This window comes from Pelodiscus sinensis, chromosome 1 (assembly GCF_052426305.1).
Source record: "Pelodiscus sinensis isolate ZL-2025 chromosome 1, ASM5242630v1, whole genome shotgun sequence".
Taxonomy (NCBI): domain Eukaryota; kingdom Metazoa; phylum Chordata; order Testudines; family Trionychidae; genus Pelodiscus; species Pelodiscus sinensis.
This window is the reverse complement of record NC_143052.1, coordinates 83,802,267-83,822,795: the sequence shown is the minus strand read 5'-3', so window position 1 is coordinate 83,822,795 and position 20,529 is coordinate 83,802,267. Positions and strand designations below refer to the sequence as shown.

The window sequence follows — 20,529 nt, the reverse complement described above, 5'->3', positions numbered from 1 at the left end:
AGCTATGACCGGGATGCATTGCAGTGCCGGGTCAAAGTGAAGGAACTGCAAAACGCCTACCACAAGCCATGGAAGGCAAACAGCAACCTCTGTGTTGCACCCACAACCTGCCAGTTGTACAAAAAACTAAACAACATACTAAGGTTACCCCAGCTCCATTCTGAAGACCCCCGTGGACACATTGAGGTATGAGAAGCCATCCCTGAGTGGATCAAGCCCCAGGATGAGGAAATTGTGGATGAGGGTGCTGAGCAGGAGGTGGAACCAGAGCCAGAGGACAGCTTGGTGTCCACAGATGCATGCAGTCAAGACCTATTTTCTGCCCGATGGAGGCTAGCCAGTCGCAACAGTTGGCAGTTGGGGAAGCCCAAACAGCAGAGAATGCACCTGGTAACTGTCTTTGATTTCTGGAAGTGCTGAAGCAAGTTGTTGGGAATGGGAACATTGCAGAAAGTGGGCTTGTGTCTGTGTGGTGCTAGCACTGACACAGGGCAAGTCAGATGCCACACAATGTGTTAGACTCTCTCACGTCACAGTAGTTTGCCTCAAAGATCTCATTGAAAGAGCCCAGCATCTGTATGACAATCTGCCATTGCAGGTTCCTTGACAGAGCTGCTGCTGTTCGTTATCTCAGTAAGGATAATATTCCCACGCCACTGTCCCACAAGGGGTGGGGAGACTATTGCTGCACACAGGCAAGCCACATAAGGGCCAGGATGGAAGTCACAATCTCTCAGAAGATTCTCCAGTGCTTCCCTTCTCACCCTCAGTAGCAAAATAACTTCCAAGATGAACACATCCAGTGGAAAATATGTGAATGTTACTGATTATAGGACCTCCCTGCAGCATTGGTTCTCCCCAAGAGACATGTACAGACTACAGTAAGGCCCTCCACCAATGAATTCCCCTATCCCAGTGGTTAACACACCATTGTGTGGGTCATATGCTCACCCCGAAACAACCAGTGATAGGTTTGTGAACAGTGCTTGTGTTTACACTAGGTTGTGTCAGTGCTCTGTCTAGTATTAACAATGGTCTCTCTGTAAAATGTTGCATTTTGGCTTCATAGATTTAACCTTGGGATCCTAGCATCCCTTTTTATTGCTGGCTGAATGGCTGCCAGGGTAAGGAAGTGGCTTTGGAAAAGTAAAGATGATTTGATGCGCGACGTTATGCTTCAGACTGCTGCTGAAAAGAAGGAATTGAGGAAATGGAGGGACCATGAGAGGACAGAATGGAAGAAATGCTGAGTGCTGGAAAGAAACCACAGTGGCTCTTAAACATTGTGGAGTGTCAAGCTGACATGCTCCTGTAGCTGCTAGCACTGTAGACAGAGCAGCTCCGCAATTCCCCTTTCAGCAGCCAATGTCCCAAACTGTTTTCCACGTGCCCCCCTCTCACAGGCAACACATTTTGTCCACCATCCAGTCCCCAGTCAGCACCCGTTGCACTCCACACCTGCCATTTCACCATCCAGTCCTGCAGATTCCCACAGGCACCCAATGCACTCAACCTCTGTCCCTGTGCAGGTTAGCCCTGCTGAACTTGCAGCACTTGTTGTACGGCACATCCGATGACAGGGTAGCATATGATACCTGGAGATGCAAAAATATTTTAACATATTGGGGCCTCTCTTCCCTCCCCCTTTCCTTTCCACAAAGTGCAGATATGTCATGGTGAATTCTATGTTAGTTGCTTTTCATAAATGAAATTCTTGGATTTGAAAGCAATCCTTATTCCATCACCTGAAAGAAGCTACCACATGACAGTCACTTTTGGACTAAGTGCATCATATGGACCAGTCACAGTCCCCCACAAGCACTGCAGCCACTGCACACACATGCATGGTAACAAATATTACTGACTTCCAGCATTAAATTGCTGCCTCAAGGCATCCTGAATCCTTATAGCCCCATGTTGTTCTGCTCTAATAGCCCTGGTCTCAGGCTGTTCAATCTCAGCCTCTGGTGAGCCACTCCTGAGTGAAGCTTTCACCTTCCATTCACAAATGTTATGGAGGGGACAGCACATGGCTGTAATCATAGGCATGTTGTCATTGGCCAGATGTAGCTTCCAGTACAAATATCGGTAGAGGACTTTTAAATGGCCAAAAGCACTCTCCACAGTCTTCTGCACCTGCTCAGCCTGTTATTGAACCACTCCTTGCTGCTGTCAAGACACCTACTGTAAGGCTTCATGAGCCAGGGCATTAAGGGATAGGCAGTAGGGATGTCAACACTATCCAATAAACCAGTAAGTTTAGGCTTATCGGTTAATCCTGACGACTACACACACTTTCCCCCCCCCCCCTTGCTGCCTCTGTATCAGCATGGAGTGTGAGGGGGGCAGGCAGGAGCTGATACAAGTGAGGAGCCAGCTTTTAAGTGGCTCTCTGTGCATGCCAGCTCTGTGGACCTGCCTGCTGCTCCTTGCTGCCTCCTACAGAGACAGCAGGGGGGGAGGGCAGGCAGGCAGGAGCTGGTGCTGGCTTGTGCGGGGGTGGGGATGCTAGGGGAGGAAGCTGGCTTAAAAGCCATCTCCCCTTGGCACCAGCTCTGTAGAGTTGCCCTCACCGCCCCTCTCCCCCATGCTGCTGCATCTATCAGAGGCAGCAGTGGTGGGGAGCAGGAGAGGCTGCCGCAGCCCAGGTCTGCTGCAGACAGAAACTGCTCTACAGCAGCAGCTTCTTTCCAGGGTGGGAGTTGAGGGGTGTTCCAATCTTCCTATAGACAGCCTCTGTATTGGAAGCAGCCATGTGTGGTGGCAGGCAGGAGCTGGTCTGTGCAGGGAGTTGCTGCCTTCCGATAGAGACAGCAGTGTGGGGTGGCAGGGAGCTCCCAGAGAGTGGGCCGGGAGCACGCTCGCTGCTGGCACCACCTCGGGGGACTATCAAATAATTGTGTAACCACAAAAAATTTGATGTGGTTACATACCTATTCAGTTATATACTATCTAACATCCCTAATAGGCAGGATCTCACAATGGGCATTTTGACTTCCTCTACGGTGATCTTTTGGTCCGGGAAAAGTGTTCTGAAAGATGTGTTGGTCATGCACCTTTCTGTACCAGCCTTTGTTAATGTCCATGAATTGCCTACGGTGATCCACAAGTGCCTGGAGAACCATGGAGAAATATCCCTTATGGTTAATGTATTCAGAAGCTAGGTGGTCTGGTGCCTGAATTGGAATATGTGTGACATCTATCATCCCTCTGTAGTTAGGGAAGCCCATCTGTGTAAATCCACCCACAATGTCATACACGTTGCCCAGTCATGGTCTTTTGAAGCAGGATGCAATTAATGACTATGCATATTTCCAGCAACATGAGTCCAACAGTCGACTTCCCTGCTCCAAACTGATTGACAACCAATTGGTAGCTGTCCAGAGTAGCCAACTTCCACAGTGCAAATCACCACACACTGCTTCAGCTCTCCTCCTGTCCTTGTGCCACAGTTGGGGGTGAGCTCATCACACAGGCCCATGAAAGTGGCTTTCCACTATAGTAAAATACCAAAGCCCTCTAATTCTTTTTCATCAGTTGAGATGCTTGATGATTGAGGTTGTAGATCAGGTCTAGGGCAAAGGAACTAGGGAAAGTCGGGGCTGGAATATACGGTTCTACGGGGAGCAACTCTAGAAACGGTTAAGATCAGAAGTAAGAGTTGGTCAAAGTTTTCTGTCACTTAAGCTAATAGAGGAAAACAAGGAAAGGGGTAGGTTTGGACCCATTCAGGTTGGATGTGCGTGCACTGTGCTAGGAGCAGTGGAGAAATATCACATGCTTACAGTTGGTTATTTGCTTTTTGAGTCAGAAAAACGCAGATGGAAAATAAAATGTTTGTGTCATTGTAAATCACAACTGTACTCTCTCCAAAGGTTTAAGTGCTCACTTTGTTGCAACAGCAAGTGTGTTGTGGTTTCAGCAACCTTAGACAGAAAAAAAAATCCAAGTAACTTTTAAGGTGGTGTGTTTCATTTCCAAGTGAAGTATTTTTGTATGGGAAGGTAGATAAGTACCAGAGTGGGGGAAGCAGTATTAGCATGTAGCTCTTGCCCTTCATACTTTAGTGTGATTTTATAAAAGTTTGACTAGAATATTGAGGTTATAATCTTCTGAAAGGTCCCTTTCAGATTGTATAAAGTAGTCCTCCCTGTCTATAGATTTTGAAATAATCTTTATACTTAGGCTGTTTGAATATATTATAATTGTACCATATAAAACACAGAGAACAGTGAGTAAGAATAAAAATCTTTAAGATCTTTCTTTTACATTTCTCTACTTATTTTAAGGTTTATCAAACCAGAGTCTAATTAAAGCCAACTGATAGAAAAATTGTACCAAGGGGACTAGAAACTTGAGTTACTCTACTAAGGTTATGTCTCTAAATAAATGATATAAAAACTGGTAATCAATTTTAAGTTCTTCAAAATTTTAACTTACCTACGCTGCTTGGCATTTGTAAAGCAAGTAGCACAACAGAGCCCCAAATCTGATTGGAGATTTTGAGCCCTCCTGTGATATACGTTATAGATTTTGCATTCTTTTTTCAACAGGCTTGATATCAGAGATGAACTCTTAAACTATTGTAACATGATCCCTTTCTGTCAAAGAAAATTGTCAGAAAATTGTAGTATACAACCTACGGAGGGAGAACCGAAGCTCGAGTCCTGCCACCCTAAGCACCCTAGTCAGGGGGACCAAAGGTAGAGTGCCACCACCTAGAGGGCTTGCAATCTGAGACCCACCATCCAGGGAGAAGCCCCTAGACTTTGGCTTGAGCCCCACTCAGTGGGGCTCAGGCTTTTACTTGAGTCTTGGGCCCTAGCAAGTATAACCCTGCCCTTGTGACCCCAGGTCCTGACCCACAGTTTGAGAACTGCTACTTTAGCTTATATATTTCTGAAGCAGTTATATTCAGGTTTCTTTTCAGCAGATGACAACATACGAATATTTAAATAGAACTTAATTTTTAACTATCTATTTGGTAATTTATTTAACAGAATAACTAGGACTAATCCTACAACTCTTTCCAAACCCTTTTCAATGAATGCTACCCTTTTGTGCAAAGGTACGGAACCTTTGGTTCTTACTAGAGTGTGAAATGTGTTTAGTATGGAATGTGCTTACTATTTAGAGTAAAGGCTCTAACTAAATCTTCAAACTTCTAAAATATTTGCTTTATCTGCTAATTATCCTGCAGATTGGCTATGATTCAGCCTTCACTGTTCTTACAAAGCCTGATCCAAACTCAGTGAGGTCAAAGTATTTCTTTTGAATTAGGCCCATGACTTAGGTATACATTTTGTTGGGGCAGATTTCTTAATCCTCACTGTTGTCATTTTCTCTGTGCCTTTCCTTACTGTTTTTAGTGTTCAGTGTATGTACTCGTGTATTATTATTTCTTTAGTAATTCATTAGAAAAAATGTATGAGAATAAGCAGAATACAAGAGCAATGAAATTCTAACAAATGTTAAACTTAGCTCAACCTCCTGAGTGAGAAATAAATGTTTCTAGTGAAAATCAGTTTAAAAGGTAATGGTTGCATACAAACTTTTCATTAGAAAGATAATTAAAGGTCTGTTTGCTTTTTTAAAAACCGCTCATAGAGGCTAAGCCACAAATGTCAAATTGTGACTCTTGAGTTTTCTGTGGTAAAAATCTTACGCCTTCTGCAGTCATGCAAATGATGGTTTTAAGGGTGGTTAGCAACATAGGTTAATGTCTGAAAGATGTTTTTCAGTGAGATAAGCACTGTCACATTTTCTTTTCAATATTTAGAGTTTTTGTAAGGTTTCATTCTTCTCACATTTCTCAAAATATAAGTAGGGCCCTCCCAAATTCATAGCCATCAAAAACATGTCATGAAGTCTAGTCTTTTATGTATATTTGTCCTATTCTAGACAGATTTTGTGAGGGGAAACCAGCAATTCTCAAACTGAGGGGCGTGATTCAAAAGGAAGTATTGGGGGAGCACAAGGTTATTGCACAGGGGTTGTGGTATGGCCACCTCTGTCTTACGCACTGCCTTCAGAGCTGGGGTGATTGGAGAGCAGCAGATGCTGGCCACGTGCTCAGTTCTGAAGGCAGTTCCCCACCAGCAGCAGCACAGAAGTAAAGGTGTCAATACTACACCATTCTTCCTTACTTTTATGCTGGTGGTGGCATTTCCTTTAGAGCTGGGCTCCTGGCCAACAGCCACTAGTCTCCTGACCACCCAGCTCTGTCGCTAGCAGTAAGGGTAGCAATTCCACAATCGCCCTTATAATAACCGTGGGACTCGTCTATAACTCTCTTTTCAGGTAGACCCCCTACAGTTATAACACCATGACATTTCAGATTTAAACAGCTGAAATTATCAAATGTACAATCTTATAAAATCCTATGACTGTGCAATTGACCAAAGTGAACCATGAATTTGGTAGAGCCATAGCTATAAGAATAACAAAAAGAAAAGCTAGAAGGATTTGAAGATACCAAAGGGTATGTCTATTGAAGCTAGGAATGTGCTTTCCAGCATGGGCAGACAGATGTGCTAGCTCTACTGGCATTAGTGTGCTAACCTAAGTATAGCCAGGGAAGCACAGGTGGTGGTTCAGGCTAGCCATCTGAGTACATTCCCAAGGTCTGTAGGTAGGGCTGTACTCAGGTGCCTAGGCCTGATCTCCTGCCTCTGCTGATGTCTCCCAGACTATGCTGATATTTTTAGCTATCTAGTTGGAGCAGAATTAGTGCATGTCTGTCTGCCTGCTCTCAGAAGCATGCTTCTAGCTGGGGTGTAGACATATTCATGGACACCATTCTTCCATACTTATGTATTGTGGTTGCCAGTTCTCTCTCGTAGCCTCTGTTCTTATCAGGTTTAAAATTGGCTGGGGTTTTAAGCATTTCTTAAGTGTTTCTTAAGACTGATAATAGCGCCTACTTCACCAGTACCATACTTGTCTGTGCCCTCTGAAGGGATGAAGTGTGAGCTGAACGGACACTGTTCTACATCTGCTTCTGGGCTCAAAGTAGGGATGTTAAATTTCAATTAGTTGATGGGGGCCTCTGCCTTTGAAGTGTAGCAACAGCCATAGGGTTGTTGCTATACTGCAAAGGCAAAATCGCTGCAGGGAGCACTGGGCCAATGGGGGACTCAAGCAGTCCCCGACTGACCCTGCGCTCCCTGCAGTGTTTCAATGAGGCAGTGCTGCATGGAGCCTGGACTCAGCTGGGGACTCTTCTGCTGACCCTGGCCTCCGAGCAACGCTGCCACTTAGAAACACTGCAAGGAGTCCAGCATCAGGCTCCACGCAGCGTTTCAAAGCGGCAGCACTGCATGGAACCCCAGGTCAGTGGGGGGGAGTCCCGAGCTCATCCTAGGCTCCACACAGCACTGCTGCTTTGAAACACCATGTGCAGCCTGGGGACACCCTAGCTGGCCCCAGGCTACAAGCCGTGTTTCAAAGCCGCAGTGCTGCGTGAAGCCCGGGATCTGGCCCCAGGCTCCATGTGGCACTGCAACTTTGAAGAACCCCTTCTCTTTCTGATAGAGGCAGCAAGGGGAGGAAGTGACTAGTCAACTATCCTGTTGACTATCTGATAAGCATTTGCTTGTTGGATAGTTGCCTAGTTGTTCACATCCCTAGCTCAAAGGCAATGGTTTCCTCAGCAGCTCCCTTAAGTTTCTTTGAGAACATTTTTGACAACGTTTTCTTCCTGTCTTCCTCTGGTTTTGTCCCTAAGCTCTAAGCTTTGGAAAGAAAACAGGGGCTCAGCCTAGCACAAGATTCAGAGCTGCTTATGCAGGTTAGTAGGGACCAGCTGGCAACATCAAAGTGTTACTGTTCCTGTATTTCTTTCCTGCTCTCACTTTTCCCATCCTATTTCATTCTTTCCCAGTTTCTCTTGCTTCTGCAAGCCTCGGGTCCAGCAAAGATCCCACTAAATTTGAGCTATGTGGTATCTCTGCAAAATTCCATGATCATATATCAGCAATTCAGTTCTTTAAATAGTTATAGACTAGGAATGTAAAATAGCAGTTAAACAATTAACTGGTTAACCAGGCCGCAGGGCATGCGCTGCTAGCGTGGCCTGGGCAAGAACTGTAGCTCCACACGGCCAGATCAGGGGTTCTGCCTGCCCCCCTGCCCAGGGCACGGCAGGGCTGGAGCTAGGGCTGTTAAAGCCATGCCACTCTGTCGGGGACTTGCCTGCTACCCTGTCCGAGTTCCCATCACCTGGCCTGGTTAACCAGTTACCTATCCAGTAAGTGGTTAGCCAGGTAACCATTTACATCCCTAGAATAGACTAGAACAATTCATAGTTTCCTATGATGCTAGTGTATATTTTAAAATTCCATTGGATTTTGATAATATTGCTTGTACATTTGGTGCTCCCAGTTGATTTTCTTAAATATAGGCATGGGGTAAAATTAAGATCGTGGAATAACCCTGATTTTTTTATGCAATGTTCAGGGTAGTTCAGATGCAGTAGTTTGGCACTGGCAGCATGACACATTTATAGAGACAATGGTATTTTAATGCAGTGGTTTTCAGTGGGTGATCCAGAACCCCTGGAGGGCTTCAAGCAAGTTTCAGGAGGTCTGCCAAAATCAACCAGAGTATGTGTCTGGTGTTAGACTTGCTGGGATGCCAGGCAGAAAGCTGAAGCGTAAGCCTCACGACCTGGGGCTGAAAGCCAAAGCCTGAGCAACGTAGCTTTGCAGCTTTCTCTGTGGTGTGAGGCCCTGGGCAATTGCCAGTCCCCTTAACACAGGCCTTGACTTTTAGTCTACTAGATATGCAGAAAAAAAATTGTTGAGGCACTGGTGGGACATGGAATTTTGATAGCATATTGGGAGTAAGGGGCAGGTGGCAGGGAATCTGGACCCTGAACCCTTGGCCAGGTGGCAGCCCCAACTGTAGACCCAGCCATGGTGGTAGGGCAGCCAGGCAGCAGCCTGGACCTCGACCCCATGGTTCTGGCTGGCAGCCCCAACCCAGACCTCAAATCCTGACTCCAAGGGACAGCTCCTGGACCCTGTGGGGCTGGCTGCCTCAGACCTTATGAAGTAAGCAGGCTTCCTTGGGCCCACACCATGCTAGAGGAGCAACTGGGTACCTGGCCTCCTTTAGTATATAATTGGGCAGCAGCTGTATGTTAGTTGAGCTGCATGTGGGCTATGGGTTGAAAACCACTGCTACTTCCTGTGGCCATTCTTCAGTATAATTCCCTCTTACCAGACCCTTACCTTTTCATTTTGAGAAACAATCAAATTCCATGTGCATCCCATTATCTTGGCACAACCAAACTAAGGATGTGAACTGGTTAACCAGTTATCCAGCAAACATCAACCTTACTGGGTGACTCTTACCAGGTACCAGTCAGCTGATACCTGGGAGCAGTCCCTCATCCATGGCCTGCCGTGGGCAGAGTGCTTTTCTAGTCCCATGGAGGTAAGGAGTACAGGATGTGGGAGAGCCAGGCGCAAAAGCCTGCCGTCCCATGCACAGGAGGGGGGTGGAGCAAGATTCACCTTTCCGTCTTATAGGACTGCTGGTGCTGCTGCTGGCCCTGATTAACTGATTAAATGGGATTTTACAACCCAAAAGCAAACCCTGACCTTATTTTAAGTTACGAAGAGGAAGCTGCATACCATATTTGGGTCCTAGCTCTTACCATTTAAGGGGAAGTTCTTGAACAGAGATGGAGGGAGGGAGGGAGGGAGGGACATGCATGTTTCTAAAATATACAGTAAGATGTGATGTGCACATTTAATTATAAACATTGACCACAACCTCACTTTAGCTCTTGGATTGTTTAGCTCTTTTGAGGGACAGAAAAAAGCAAACAACTCAAGAGATGGTATTTCCCTGCTCTGAAAAAGAAACACACCATCACAATAGTAAAAATAATGTGGTGCAAGTAAGCACTATCTCACTTAAAATTGACATTTTTATACACGATTGACTCTGAATCAGTGCCTTACTATTTTAATATTTAGTGAGGGGACGTGTTTTTGGTTACATGTACTTGTTTGGTGGAGGAGCATTAACTAATACAGACACAAAGAAGGAGAATGAAATCAAATAAGTTTGAGAACCACTGAGCTAGCATATTAAATTAAATACCTTTTTTAACACTGAGGAGATCTAAAGTGAACAAAATCGTGTGCTTTTTGCATATGACAAGAAATTTCAGAGTTAAAGGGAAAGTGGCCATTATACTTTAACATATTGCTCCTATAGGCATTTTGCACCAAAAAATAAGTTATGTACACTATGATTTAAAATTCTGCAAATTTTGTCAAAATAACACTACATAATCAGGCCAGTTTCAATTAATTTGGTAATTTATTTCAAAATACCTGTCATCAGGTAGATCAGTAACAATACAGACACACACAAAAATTCCCCCATGAGTCAAGTTTAAAGATTCCCCGATGACAATTATGTCCTGTTTCTCTATCACCAGCCCCCCTCCCTCTGAACCCAGCTGTGGCCCCCACAGCCCAGACACCAGCTCCCCATGCCCTCTCGCATATTCCATCATGTCCTTCCCTGAGAGGGACAACAGCTGCTAGGAACTCTCTAATCTCTGCTCCTCTCTTTCCCTTCCCACAGCATCTTTTGTGTGAGAGCTGGGTTCTGCCAGTTTCAGTGGCCTCTAGTGTAGGGATGTTAAATGTAGATTAATTAACTAATCATATAGTCAATGGGCTTTCCATCGACTATTGGATTAGTCTATAAGGGCGCCTCTGCCTTTGAACTGTAGCAAGAACCCTGCCAGGCTCTTACTATAGTTCAAAACTGGAAACCCTGCCAGGAGTGCAGGGCTTCCTTTTGAAATGTACAAGAGCCCTAATAGGGCTCTTGTACATTTCAAAGACTGAGGCGCTGCAGGGAGCTCAGGGGGACTCCCTGCTGGCCCCGCACTCCCTGCGGCACCTAAGCCTTTGAAATGCAGAAGCAAGCGCAGGCCAGCGGGGGACTCCTGAGGCTCTTGCACATTTCAAAAGCAGAATCGCAGCAGAAGTGGTGCAAGCGGAGACTGCTTCAGTCCCCACTCACATAATTTCTGCTGAGCCTCTATCTCCTCTGCCCCTCATGGGGACGATGCTGGAGGTCCTTCACAAAATGACCCTTGCTGACATGCTGCCCCCAACTAGGGCACTAGCCCGGCCCCAGTGCTGCCTGCCCAGCTGTGGCTCCCCAGACTGAAACTCCATGGCTGTCACCAGGGCCAGAACTCTGCGGCTACTGCCGCCACCCCTGATCTCGATGGCTGGGGCCGGAGCTTTGCCACTGCTGGCCCCCGAGCTTTGTAGCTGCTGGCCACAGAGCTCTGCAGCCAGGGCTGGAGCTTTGAGGCTGCTGCTTCCAGCCCCTTGCTACTGTCCAGCCGCAGGGGATGGAACTTCCTGCTGCTCTCCGCCACTCCCCACCATGGGGCTCCTGGCTGAGTTGCCGCCCCCATTCCCCGCTGCTCCTTACTCACAGCCCAACCTCCCTATACCTGGGCTCTGTGGTCCAGGAACATCCGTGGTCCAGCGGACCAGAGTCCTGGTTAAGAGAGGTACAACCTGTATTACACAGTGGCTCAGGATTTCCCAAAGAGTAACACGTTAAATTGATATTTCAAAGAATCCCAGAGGAAGGGAATAAAAATTGTTTGAGTGAGTAGAGCTTGTGTAGGTGACATTTTATAGACTGGAATTATTAATTTGAACAGGAGAAAAATAAAGATGATTTGATGAAGTATCCAGAGTTACAAACAAAATAATGAAAACTGACTAACTGCAACTAGAAGGGCTCCATTACATATCCCTCTTGGGATAATGTCCCAAAGTGAATTGTTAAACTTTGGTATAGTTTATACAAATTGAAATAATTAATCGATCTCATCACATGAGTAAGCCCATTAACGTCATTGGGGCTAATCAGGTATTTAAAATTAAGCACACGTGTAAGTACTTCGCTGAATTGGAGGCATAAAAAAATAACAGAAAGCTAGAGGGAGAAATGATCATCCCTCATTATAAAAACTTTTTTGTTTCTACTGTAAGCTTCCTGGCATGATACTGTTTTAGGCTTTGTCTAAGATAAATCAGCAGATTGACCTGAGTATGCTAATTTACTTGTCTGCATGGCTGCTTTCTTGGTTGTTTGCGAATCAGTTTTCATTCTTTGTCAGGATACTGTTGACATTTCTGTGGCAAACTTTTGAAGAAACAATTGAGAGATAACATTAGTTCAAAGAACAAGCAAGTTGGCTTTGATTGAGAATTTTAAAGTGAATTGAAACATTAAAAGATTCAGAAATTAGTGATTGACGAACCCATGTGCAAGTGCCATAATATGTTGTACAAAGAATGAATACACTGTCACTGAACTTCTGAAAAGCTGATTTTTTAAAAACAGAATTAAAGACTAAAAAGTACCCTTTTATATTAAAATAGTTCAAAAATGCATCATCAGAGTATACGATAGCAAGAATTTATGAACAATCTGATATAATAAAGCAACCTTATTAAACGCAGATGTGATGAGCAAGCAGTATGCTATGCATCACCAACAAAAATGCAATTATATCACTTCTCTCTTCTGCACCTTGAATTTTAATCAGTCAAAATTTAAGAATCCTCCAAAAATAACACAATTAGGGTGAACAATACATGGTCACATAGTAACACGGTATCACAATCTCCTGTGTAGGAAGTATTTATAAGACGTGCTATGGGATCCAGGGACAGATGGAATTAAGTTTTATCAAGTATTCTTAAAACTACAATACCTACATAAAGATCTGAAGAAACAGATCGATAAAGCCAGCTGTGTACCCAAAAGTCACCTGCTATAGGACAGACCTAACAAAGAAAGCCACTCGATGCTACTGACTATTGCCTACACCCCTGAACTAAATCCTTTCCAACACATCATCATGGATTTACAGCCTATCCTAGATGATGATCTCTCACTCTCACAGATCTTGGGAAGGAGGTCAGTCCGTGCTTAAGGACTGCCCTCCCAATCTGACACTGAGCTCAGAATTATACAAGACCCAGATACCTGGTCCCAGTCTGAGGATCTTACTGTCTAAAAGATTGACAAAGTCAAGTAAGAACTTAATCGGAGACTTGGAAAGTGTAGATAACTTAGATAATTTTTAAAGTAAAGTGAGGAAATAATGGCATTATAATCTTGTGGGTCCATATTTCTAGGCCTTGTAAAATACATAGACTTTTAGTATGAATTTGAATGAAGAGATGGATTGAGCACCTGTGGAAAATCATTCCACAGATTGATTGGAATAATAATGAAAGGCGGTATTAAGGTGTGAATGAGGAAATTTTGAGGGTGGTAAGTCTGGAATCAGTTGTGGATCCAAAGGGCTGATGTAACATCTGAATATAAATAAGCATAAAGACTTAGTCAGGATAGAGTTGTTCAGAGCCTTGAAAATGAGGGGACAGATTACATCACAAACACATGTACATCATATTTGCTTCATTTTCTGGCAACTATTTATTCATGAAGGAGGCTAATTGAGGAAAACTGCAGGAAACCTTGTAGCAGTGCAAGCCTGTTTTTTCACATTCTGTTCTCTCTCTAAGCTATTTATTTGGACAGTCCCTCCCCTTTCCCCCCTTAAAGCAGATGACTGGATGTGATTTTTGTGCTTCTATACTATTCCTGGTTTAAAGTCAATAATTTCCTAATTGTAATTTTTTCAATTTTATAAGCACATCCTAGGACAGCTTTATCACATGCTTCTTTCTCTCTCCCATTAAACCTAATCATATGGCCTAAAGTTTTTACCTCCAATCACTGATTAAATATACTTGGTGAATTTTTGTAGTAAAATCATTTTGATCTACCCTGAAAACTCGCTCTGAATAAAATATATATTTATAGCTAAATCCCTTCCAACAGAGAGCGTCTGTGTTTCCCAAAAGCAACGGGGTTCTCAGTTCACTCTAGAACCAGCATATGAATCATCTTTTGGCATAATGGAACAACATCACACATTGTGCCCTATTCCAGGAGATGTGTAAACCTTCAAGTTGTGTTGGCATATCTGCCATAGGTGCAACAAAGAAAGATTTCACAAATGGCACTCAAGCTTCAGTTACCTATTTTGGCAGCACAATATTCTAAATCCCTGCATGATTATGCTTTGCTAGTGTTCTTTGATCTTGTTAGTAACATACATGTAACTGCAAAAAGAGAACCAGTTAGGAAAAAAGAAAATTGATAGAACTATAAAGAGACCAACTGTGTACTTAACTCATATTGTGTTCGTCTCTTCAACATGTGACTGTACATTGCAGTATATCTTGTGCAATATGGCATGAAGAAGTACATTTTATAAATCTTCAGGTATTTTGTATTAGGGATGTTAAATAGCAATTTATTGAATAACTGTGTAACTGCATCAAATGTTAGCATTTACACAATTATTCAATACTCCCAGAGGGCAGGGCTGGCAGCCAGTGCAGCCTTGGCCCAACTCCCGGGGAGCCCCCTGCTATCCTGTGCTGCTGCCTCTGTGTCAGAGGCAGCAACAGGGGTCGGCAGGCAGGAGCTGGTCTGCACAGGGAGCCATTTTTTAAACTGGCTCCTCTCACAGACTGGCTCCTGCCAGCTGCCTCTGTCCACACGCCAGCATCCTACAGAGCAGTCTTTGTCCACAGCGAGCCATGCGTATCAGCTCCCACCTCCCTTTTCCCATACTGCTGCAGCTCCTTATCTGCACTGGCTCCCACCTCCTCCCCGCTGCCTCTGACACAGAGGCAGCAAGTGGGGAATGAGTGTGTATAGTTGATAAGATTAACAAATAAACCCAAGCTTCTCGGTAATCTTGTTGACTACATGTTGACATCCCTGTTTTGTATTAGAGGGCAGGAGTGAGCCCTGTAGTAAGGATTATGTCTATGTACGTTTGTTAAAGATCAATGCATTTCTGTATTACTGTGCAAAGAATTGTTTACATTGACAATATTTCTCCGTTAACATGGTAAATTAATTGAGTTGTCCAGTGTTGCTATATTCTGTTGTATGATGTTGTAAATGTATATGTACAAGGAAATGGGGTTGAAATTTGTGAGGGAACTGTAATTCCTCCCTGAGTCCGATCGCACTATCAAATATAACATTGCTGAAATAACTTGCATACTTCTTCGCCTTGTATTTTTTAGGCAAAATTAAGATTGAATGTATAGCTAAATAATTTAAAGGTAACAATAGTTACAAGAATAGTCCTTTTACTGTGAGTAAATGCTGTGTTCCATTCTGATTTCCCCATTTGAAAAGCCAACATATGGGATACCTGTTCACCTAATCTGATGTTACAGTATAAGTGGTTAATATACTTGATTGTGGCATTGCTATGGTGTTCTGAGAGTGGTTTTGGTACACTTTCAGCTAAGGCTTATAGTAAATCTCCAGTCTTATGTCTACTAAGAGGAAAGAGACTGACAAGCCTATGAGGGCTTGCTGGTAAATTTGCTCCTCATACAGACTAGAAATCACAAGGTTTATATAAACATGATGGTGAAGATGAAGCCACTGCTAAGTTAATCTTAAAGGAAATAAATATCTATACAAACTTTTAATGCGTATCTTCTGGTCTGTAAACTACTTGATGATAGTTGGGATTTTTGATTTTATAGTTTTTGAGGTGGGTATTTTTATGGAAAACCTACAGTTGTTAAGGAATTGACCCACCTTCAGATATTATGGATCTTCAGTTCATGTGAGGTCTGGAATGTTTATTTTTGTCATAGTTTTCTAGTAAGGGAATTCCAATAATATTATGTACTCTGATTCTCTTCAGTAGTGAAATAGTAAAATGTCCAGTGAGTAAAGATTATTTGCATAGTAACAATTTTCTTTTCTTTTTCTTAACATGTTCATCGTGATGAATATTTGGCTTTTCTGAATTATAGAGCCTATTGTGAAGAATGGCAGGCCTCCGACATCTCACAGTATGCACTCATTTCTTCACCAGTACACGGGATCTTTCAAGAAGCCCCCTTTACGGAGACCACATAGCGTTATAGGAGGCAGCCTTGGCTCTTTCATGGCAATGCCTAGGAATGGAAGCAGATTAGGTAATTTATTATTTTTGGTTATTTATATGTTAAGATAAAATCCATATCTGTTCTTCACAGCAGCTAGAATTGATATACTTTAGGTCAAAAGCTGTTCTGGGAATGTAAAAATATTGCTAAGGTTGTCATAGAAACAAGATTTTAAATTGTTGGATGTCTCATTTAAGATTTTAAGGAAGACAATTGGAAAAAAAGAGCATAGAGAGTGTTATTTCATGGAAATCGCCCACATATCCTTTTAATGACATATATAACAGTTACAAGACATTATCTATTTTAGTGTTGTATAAGGCACCTGTGTCCATAGTATTTAAAATGTACAGAAGGTACATTAATTGAACATAGCAGAAATTAAGGGCTTTCTTGTCTATTTGAGCTGGAAAAAATGTGGTTTATCTTTAACTTTTAGGAAATCTAAGCAAAGAACCATTAGTTAACTCTTTTCTCTCTCTCTCTCGCTCTCTCTCTACAGCAGAGTGATGTCATCACGTCACTCTGCGTCCCCAAGAGCACTGACCATGTGACTGCTCTGTGAAATGGTTGGGGGTCGATGGGCAGTGGTTCCATCCTGCATGCCCCCTGGATCAATGTCCGCTTGCCTCTGGGCTCCACTCCCAGCCTGCCTGGCCCAGGCACCTACCGCTCGACTTGGCTCTGTCCGGCCCAGCCTGACCATGGTGCTTGTGGCCCATGCTGCAGGTCTCCTCCGAGCGAGTGGCTTCAGCATGTGCCGGTGACCCAGGCTAGCACACTTTCCCAGGAGCTCTGTCTCTGCACACCTCTTGAAGCATTGTCCACCTGCTCTGGGCCTCGCCCCCAGCCTGCCTGGCCCATGCGCCTGCCGTGCTGCTTGGCTCTTGAGGCTTGGGCTCAGGCACGCTCTCGTGGGCTTACCACGAGCAGGGCAGGTCTTGCACCCCAGCTGCTTCCCCAGCTCTCTGGAGAGGCCACTATGTGCTCTGGGCTCGCCACAAGCAAAGCTGCCCCAACAGGCCCATTCAAAAGAGATGGGCTGAGAGCGGGCTGTGGCTCCTACTGCGGTGTCTGGGGCTGTGCTGCCTAGCATTCTGCGGGGGAGGGGATACGCAGTTCGATGAATTCATGGGTGGGGGCAAGGTATGTGTAGGGAGAGAGGAAGGAGGATAGGGTGTATGTAAAGATGGGTGGTGTGGTGAGGGGGATATAGGAATGGAGGCAGGTGTATGGCCAATGTAGGGCTGGGGAGGGTTAGAGAAGGATGGTGGTGTAGGAATGGAAGAAAGAGGTGGGGATAAGGATAGGCAGTGGGGGGTGAGAGGCTTTAGGGAGGATAGCCAGTGCAGGAATGGAGGCGGGGGATCAAACTGAGGTAAAGGTTGCGGAGCCTCGGCCTTGTCTGATGGCTGGGGTTGCCACATCTCAGCCAGCCCTCCCTGGCAGAGACAGGGGGTTGTCAGGCATAGCGAGCAGGGGGCATTGCCCCCTAGTAATTATATTGAGAGTTTGTGTAAATCTTTTTGTTTTGCTCTTAGCAGTTGTTGTGCTCTTACTCTTTGGGGCAAATAATGATTTTAAAACATTTATTCACTAGTTTGCTATATTGCTGGCCCTAGGCCACCATTAATTTTATACACTAGCAAATAAAGCCAGTTACTTTTGAGCACTGTGTAATCATTTTAATTATTTTAGGTAGTATTTAATTCTTAGGTAGTATTAGGGAAAAAAAGGATCAGTTGGGAATTAATGCACATTTTATGAATTTTTTTGCTCTTTTCCCTTCACTTCTGAACCTAATGCCAAATGTAAGTGGCATTCAGGCCAGTTGCTCCAAGGCTAGAACTGCATCTTTGAGACTAGAATGGAATTGTCTGTAATTTACTGTGTTCTGTCATAGTAACTATTCCTTTTCAGCCTTATCTTTCTGCTCTCTAAGGGTATGTCTACACTGTACACTTATTTTGAAATAAGCTATTCTGGAATAGTTATTCGAAAATAGCTTATTTCGAAATGGCACGTCACACTGCAAGGAAGCCTCAAAATTAGTCTGAGGCAGGCTTCATTAATGTAGACGAGCTATCTCGATTTAGAGCCACAGGAGGCACTGGGGAGGAGTAACTTAGAATAGCCCTAATGATGGTCTATTTTGAAATAGCAGAAGTGGAGCGTCTGCACTCAGTTTATTTCAGAATAGGCATTATTCCTTGTAGAATGAGGTTTACAGATTTCTGAATAAGCTGGCCATGATTTTGAAATTATTTTGAAATAACAGAATGGCTGCGAAGATACTCACATTGTTATTTCGAAATAGCGCTAGTTATCTCTAAATAATGGTGCAGTATAGATGCACCCCGACTCTCCCTCCTAATAGCACAGTATAGAATGTTCCTGCCTCTCACTGTGGAACTGTGCAGCCAATGCCAATATAAAAGAGAGCAGGATTTCCCTCTGTCCTATGTACCATCTGCAGGGACTACCTCTTGATGTAACTGAGTGCCAGATGCCTACACTTCTTGCATAGCTAGGCTTTGCTTAGGCTGAATGAAGAGCAACCACATGCATCTTATGGAAAGGCAGAGTATAAATATTTAATGCTACTTGGGTAATTAATTTATGTGAATAGATATAAAGAAGTCAAGTGGTTTGACATGTAACATTTACATTCTGTACAATTATAAGATTAATGTACATATTTGTATATTGTATTCTCTGACCATGGCCAGAGTCTTCCTGTGCCTTTTGGGGCCTATGGCAGTGTGTATGTATGGTCTGACACACCAGGCTCTGCATGCAGCTGCTCTAGCAGTGGCTAGTATCAACGTACACCCAGTCCAGGGATCCCCTGGATAAGGTGGTCACATGATCCCCTCACAAATTCTTACTGCCTTGCAGTGGTGGACTGTGCCAGAGAACGTCCTGTGGGGAGTCTCATTCTCCACCCCAGCCGCCACACTTGAACTCATGTTGAGTGCTTCAAACCTGAGTTGGTATGTACACCTAGGGAACCTTCGGACCCAAGGGCTATGGACCCAGATGAAGCCAGGTTGCACATAAATGTCAAGGAGCTCAGAACAGTTTGTCTGGCCTGTGGGGTATTTCTACTACTACTTGTGTCAGGCAAGGTTGTGAGAGTTCTCAAGGACATCACTGACTCCATGTTTTACATCAGTAGGCAAGAGGGAGTGCACTCCTCAAAGCTGTGCCAGGAGGTGCTCCTTCTCTGGGACTTCTGCATCAGCCACAACATCCACCTGGAGGTGGCCCACTCCCAAGGATCAACAGCACCTTAACAGATCACCTCAGCGGGGACTTCTCACCATAAACAGTTGTTCCACTGAGAATTGGCCTCCAAAAACTTCAGGAAGTGTAGAACTCCCCAAATAGACCTCTTTGCCACCAGACAGAACAGGAAGTACCACCATTTCTGCTCTTGGTGGGCCTGGCCAGAGACTCCCTCTCAGATGCTTTCCTTCTGTCATGGTCCAAGGACCTGCTGTATGCGTTCCTGATGATCCCTCTCATCGGCTGGGTCCTTGTTCAGATCAAACATGACAAGTCCTGTGTCACCCTGATTGCGCTGGCCTGGCCTCACCAACGTTGCTTCGGGATGCTACTGGACTTGGCAATATACTTCCCTGACCCTCCCCATCCATCCAGACATGTTGTCACAAGACTAGGGTCAGCTCCTCCATCCCAGTCTTACATCCCTGCACCTCATAGTGTGGATGCTCACTGACTGAGCGAGGCAGAACCTATCTGCTCAGAAAAGATACAGCAGGTCTTGTTGGGATGCTGGAAGCATTAAGAACATAGGAACATAAGAACGTCCATACTGGGTCAGACCAAAGGTCCATCTAGACCAGTATCCTGTCTGTCAGCCGTGGCCAATACCAGATGCCCCAGAGGGAGGGAACATATCAGGTAATCCTCACATGATCCCTCTCCTATCACCCATTTCCAGACAAACAAAGGCTAGGGACACCATTCCTGCCCATCCTGGCTAATAGCCAATGATGGGCCTAACGTCCATGGAATCTATCTAGCTCTTATTTGAATCCTATTAAAGTCCTTGCATTTACCACATCCTGTGGCAAGGAGTTCCATAGGCTGACTGTGTGCTGAGTGGAAAAAAACTTCCTTTTGTTTGTTTTAAACCTGCTGCCTATTAATTTCATTTGGTGACCCTTAGTTTTTATATTGTGGGAAGAAGTAAATAACTTTTCTTTATTCACTTTTTCCACACTAGTCATGATTTTATAGACCTCTGACATATCCCCCTTAGTCTCCTCTGTTCTAAGATGAAAAGTCAAAATCTTTTTAATCTCTCTTCATATGGGATCTGTTCAAAACCTCTAGTCATTTTTGTTGCCCTTTTCTGAACCTTTTCCAATGCCAATATATCTTTTGAGATGAGGCGACCACATCTGTATGCAGTATTCAAGATGTGGGCATACCATGG

At 44.2% G+C, this 20,529-nt stretch overlaps 1 protein-coding gene across 1 annotated transcript in view; it reads left to right on the top strand.

The window, feature by feature from the left end:
- Nucleotides 1-20,529, top strand: part of CDK17 (cyclin dependent kinase 17) — a 168,033-nt gene that overhangs the window by 83,949 nt on the left and 63,555 nt on the right. Inside the window, exon 3 of the mRNA XM_075933731.2 lies at nucleotides 15,930-16,094. Coding sequence (XP_075789846.1) covers nucleotides 15,930-16,094 — 165 coding nt within the window. The remainder of the gene's footprint in view (nucleotides 1-15,929; nucleotides 16,095-20,529) is intronic.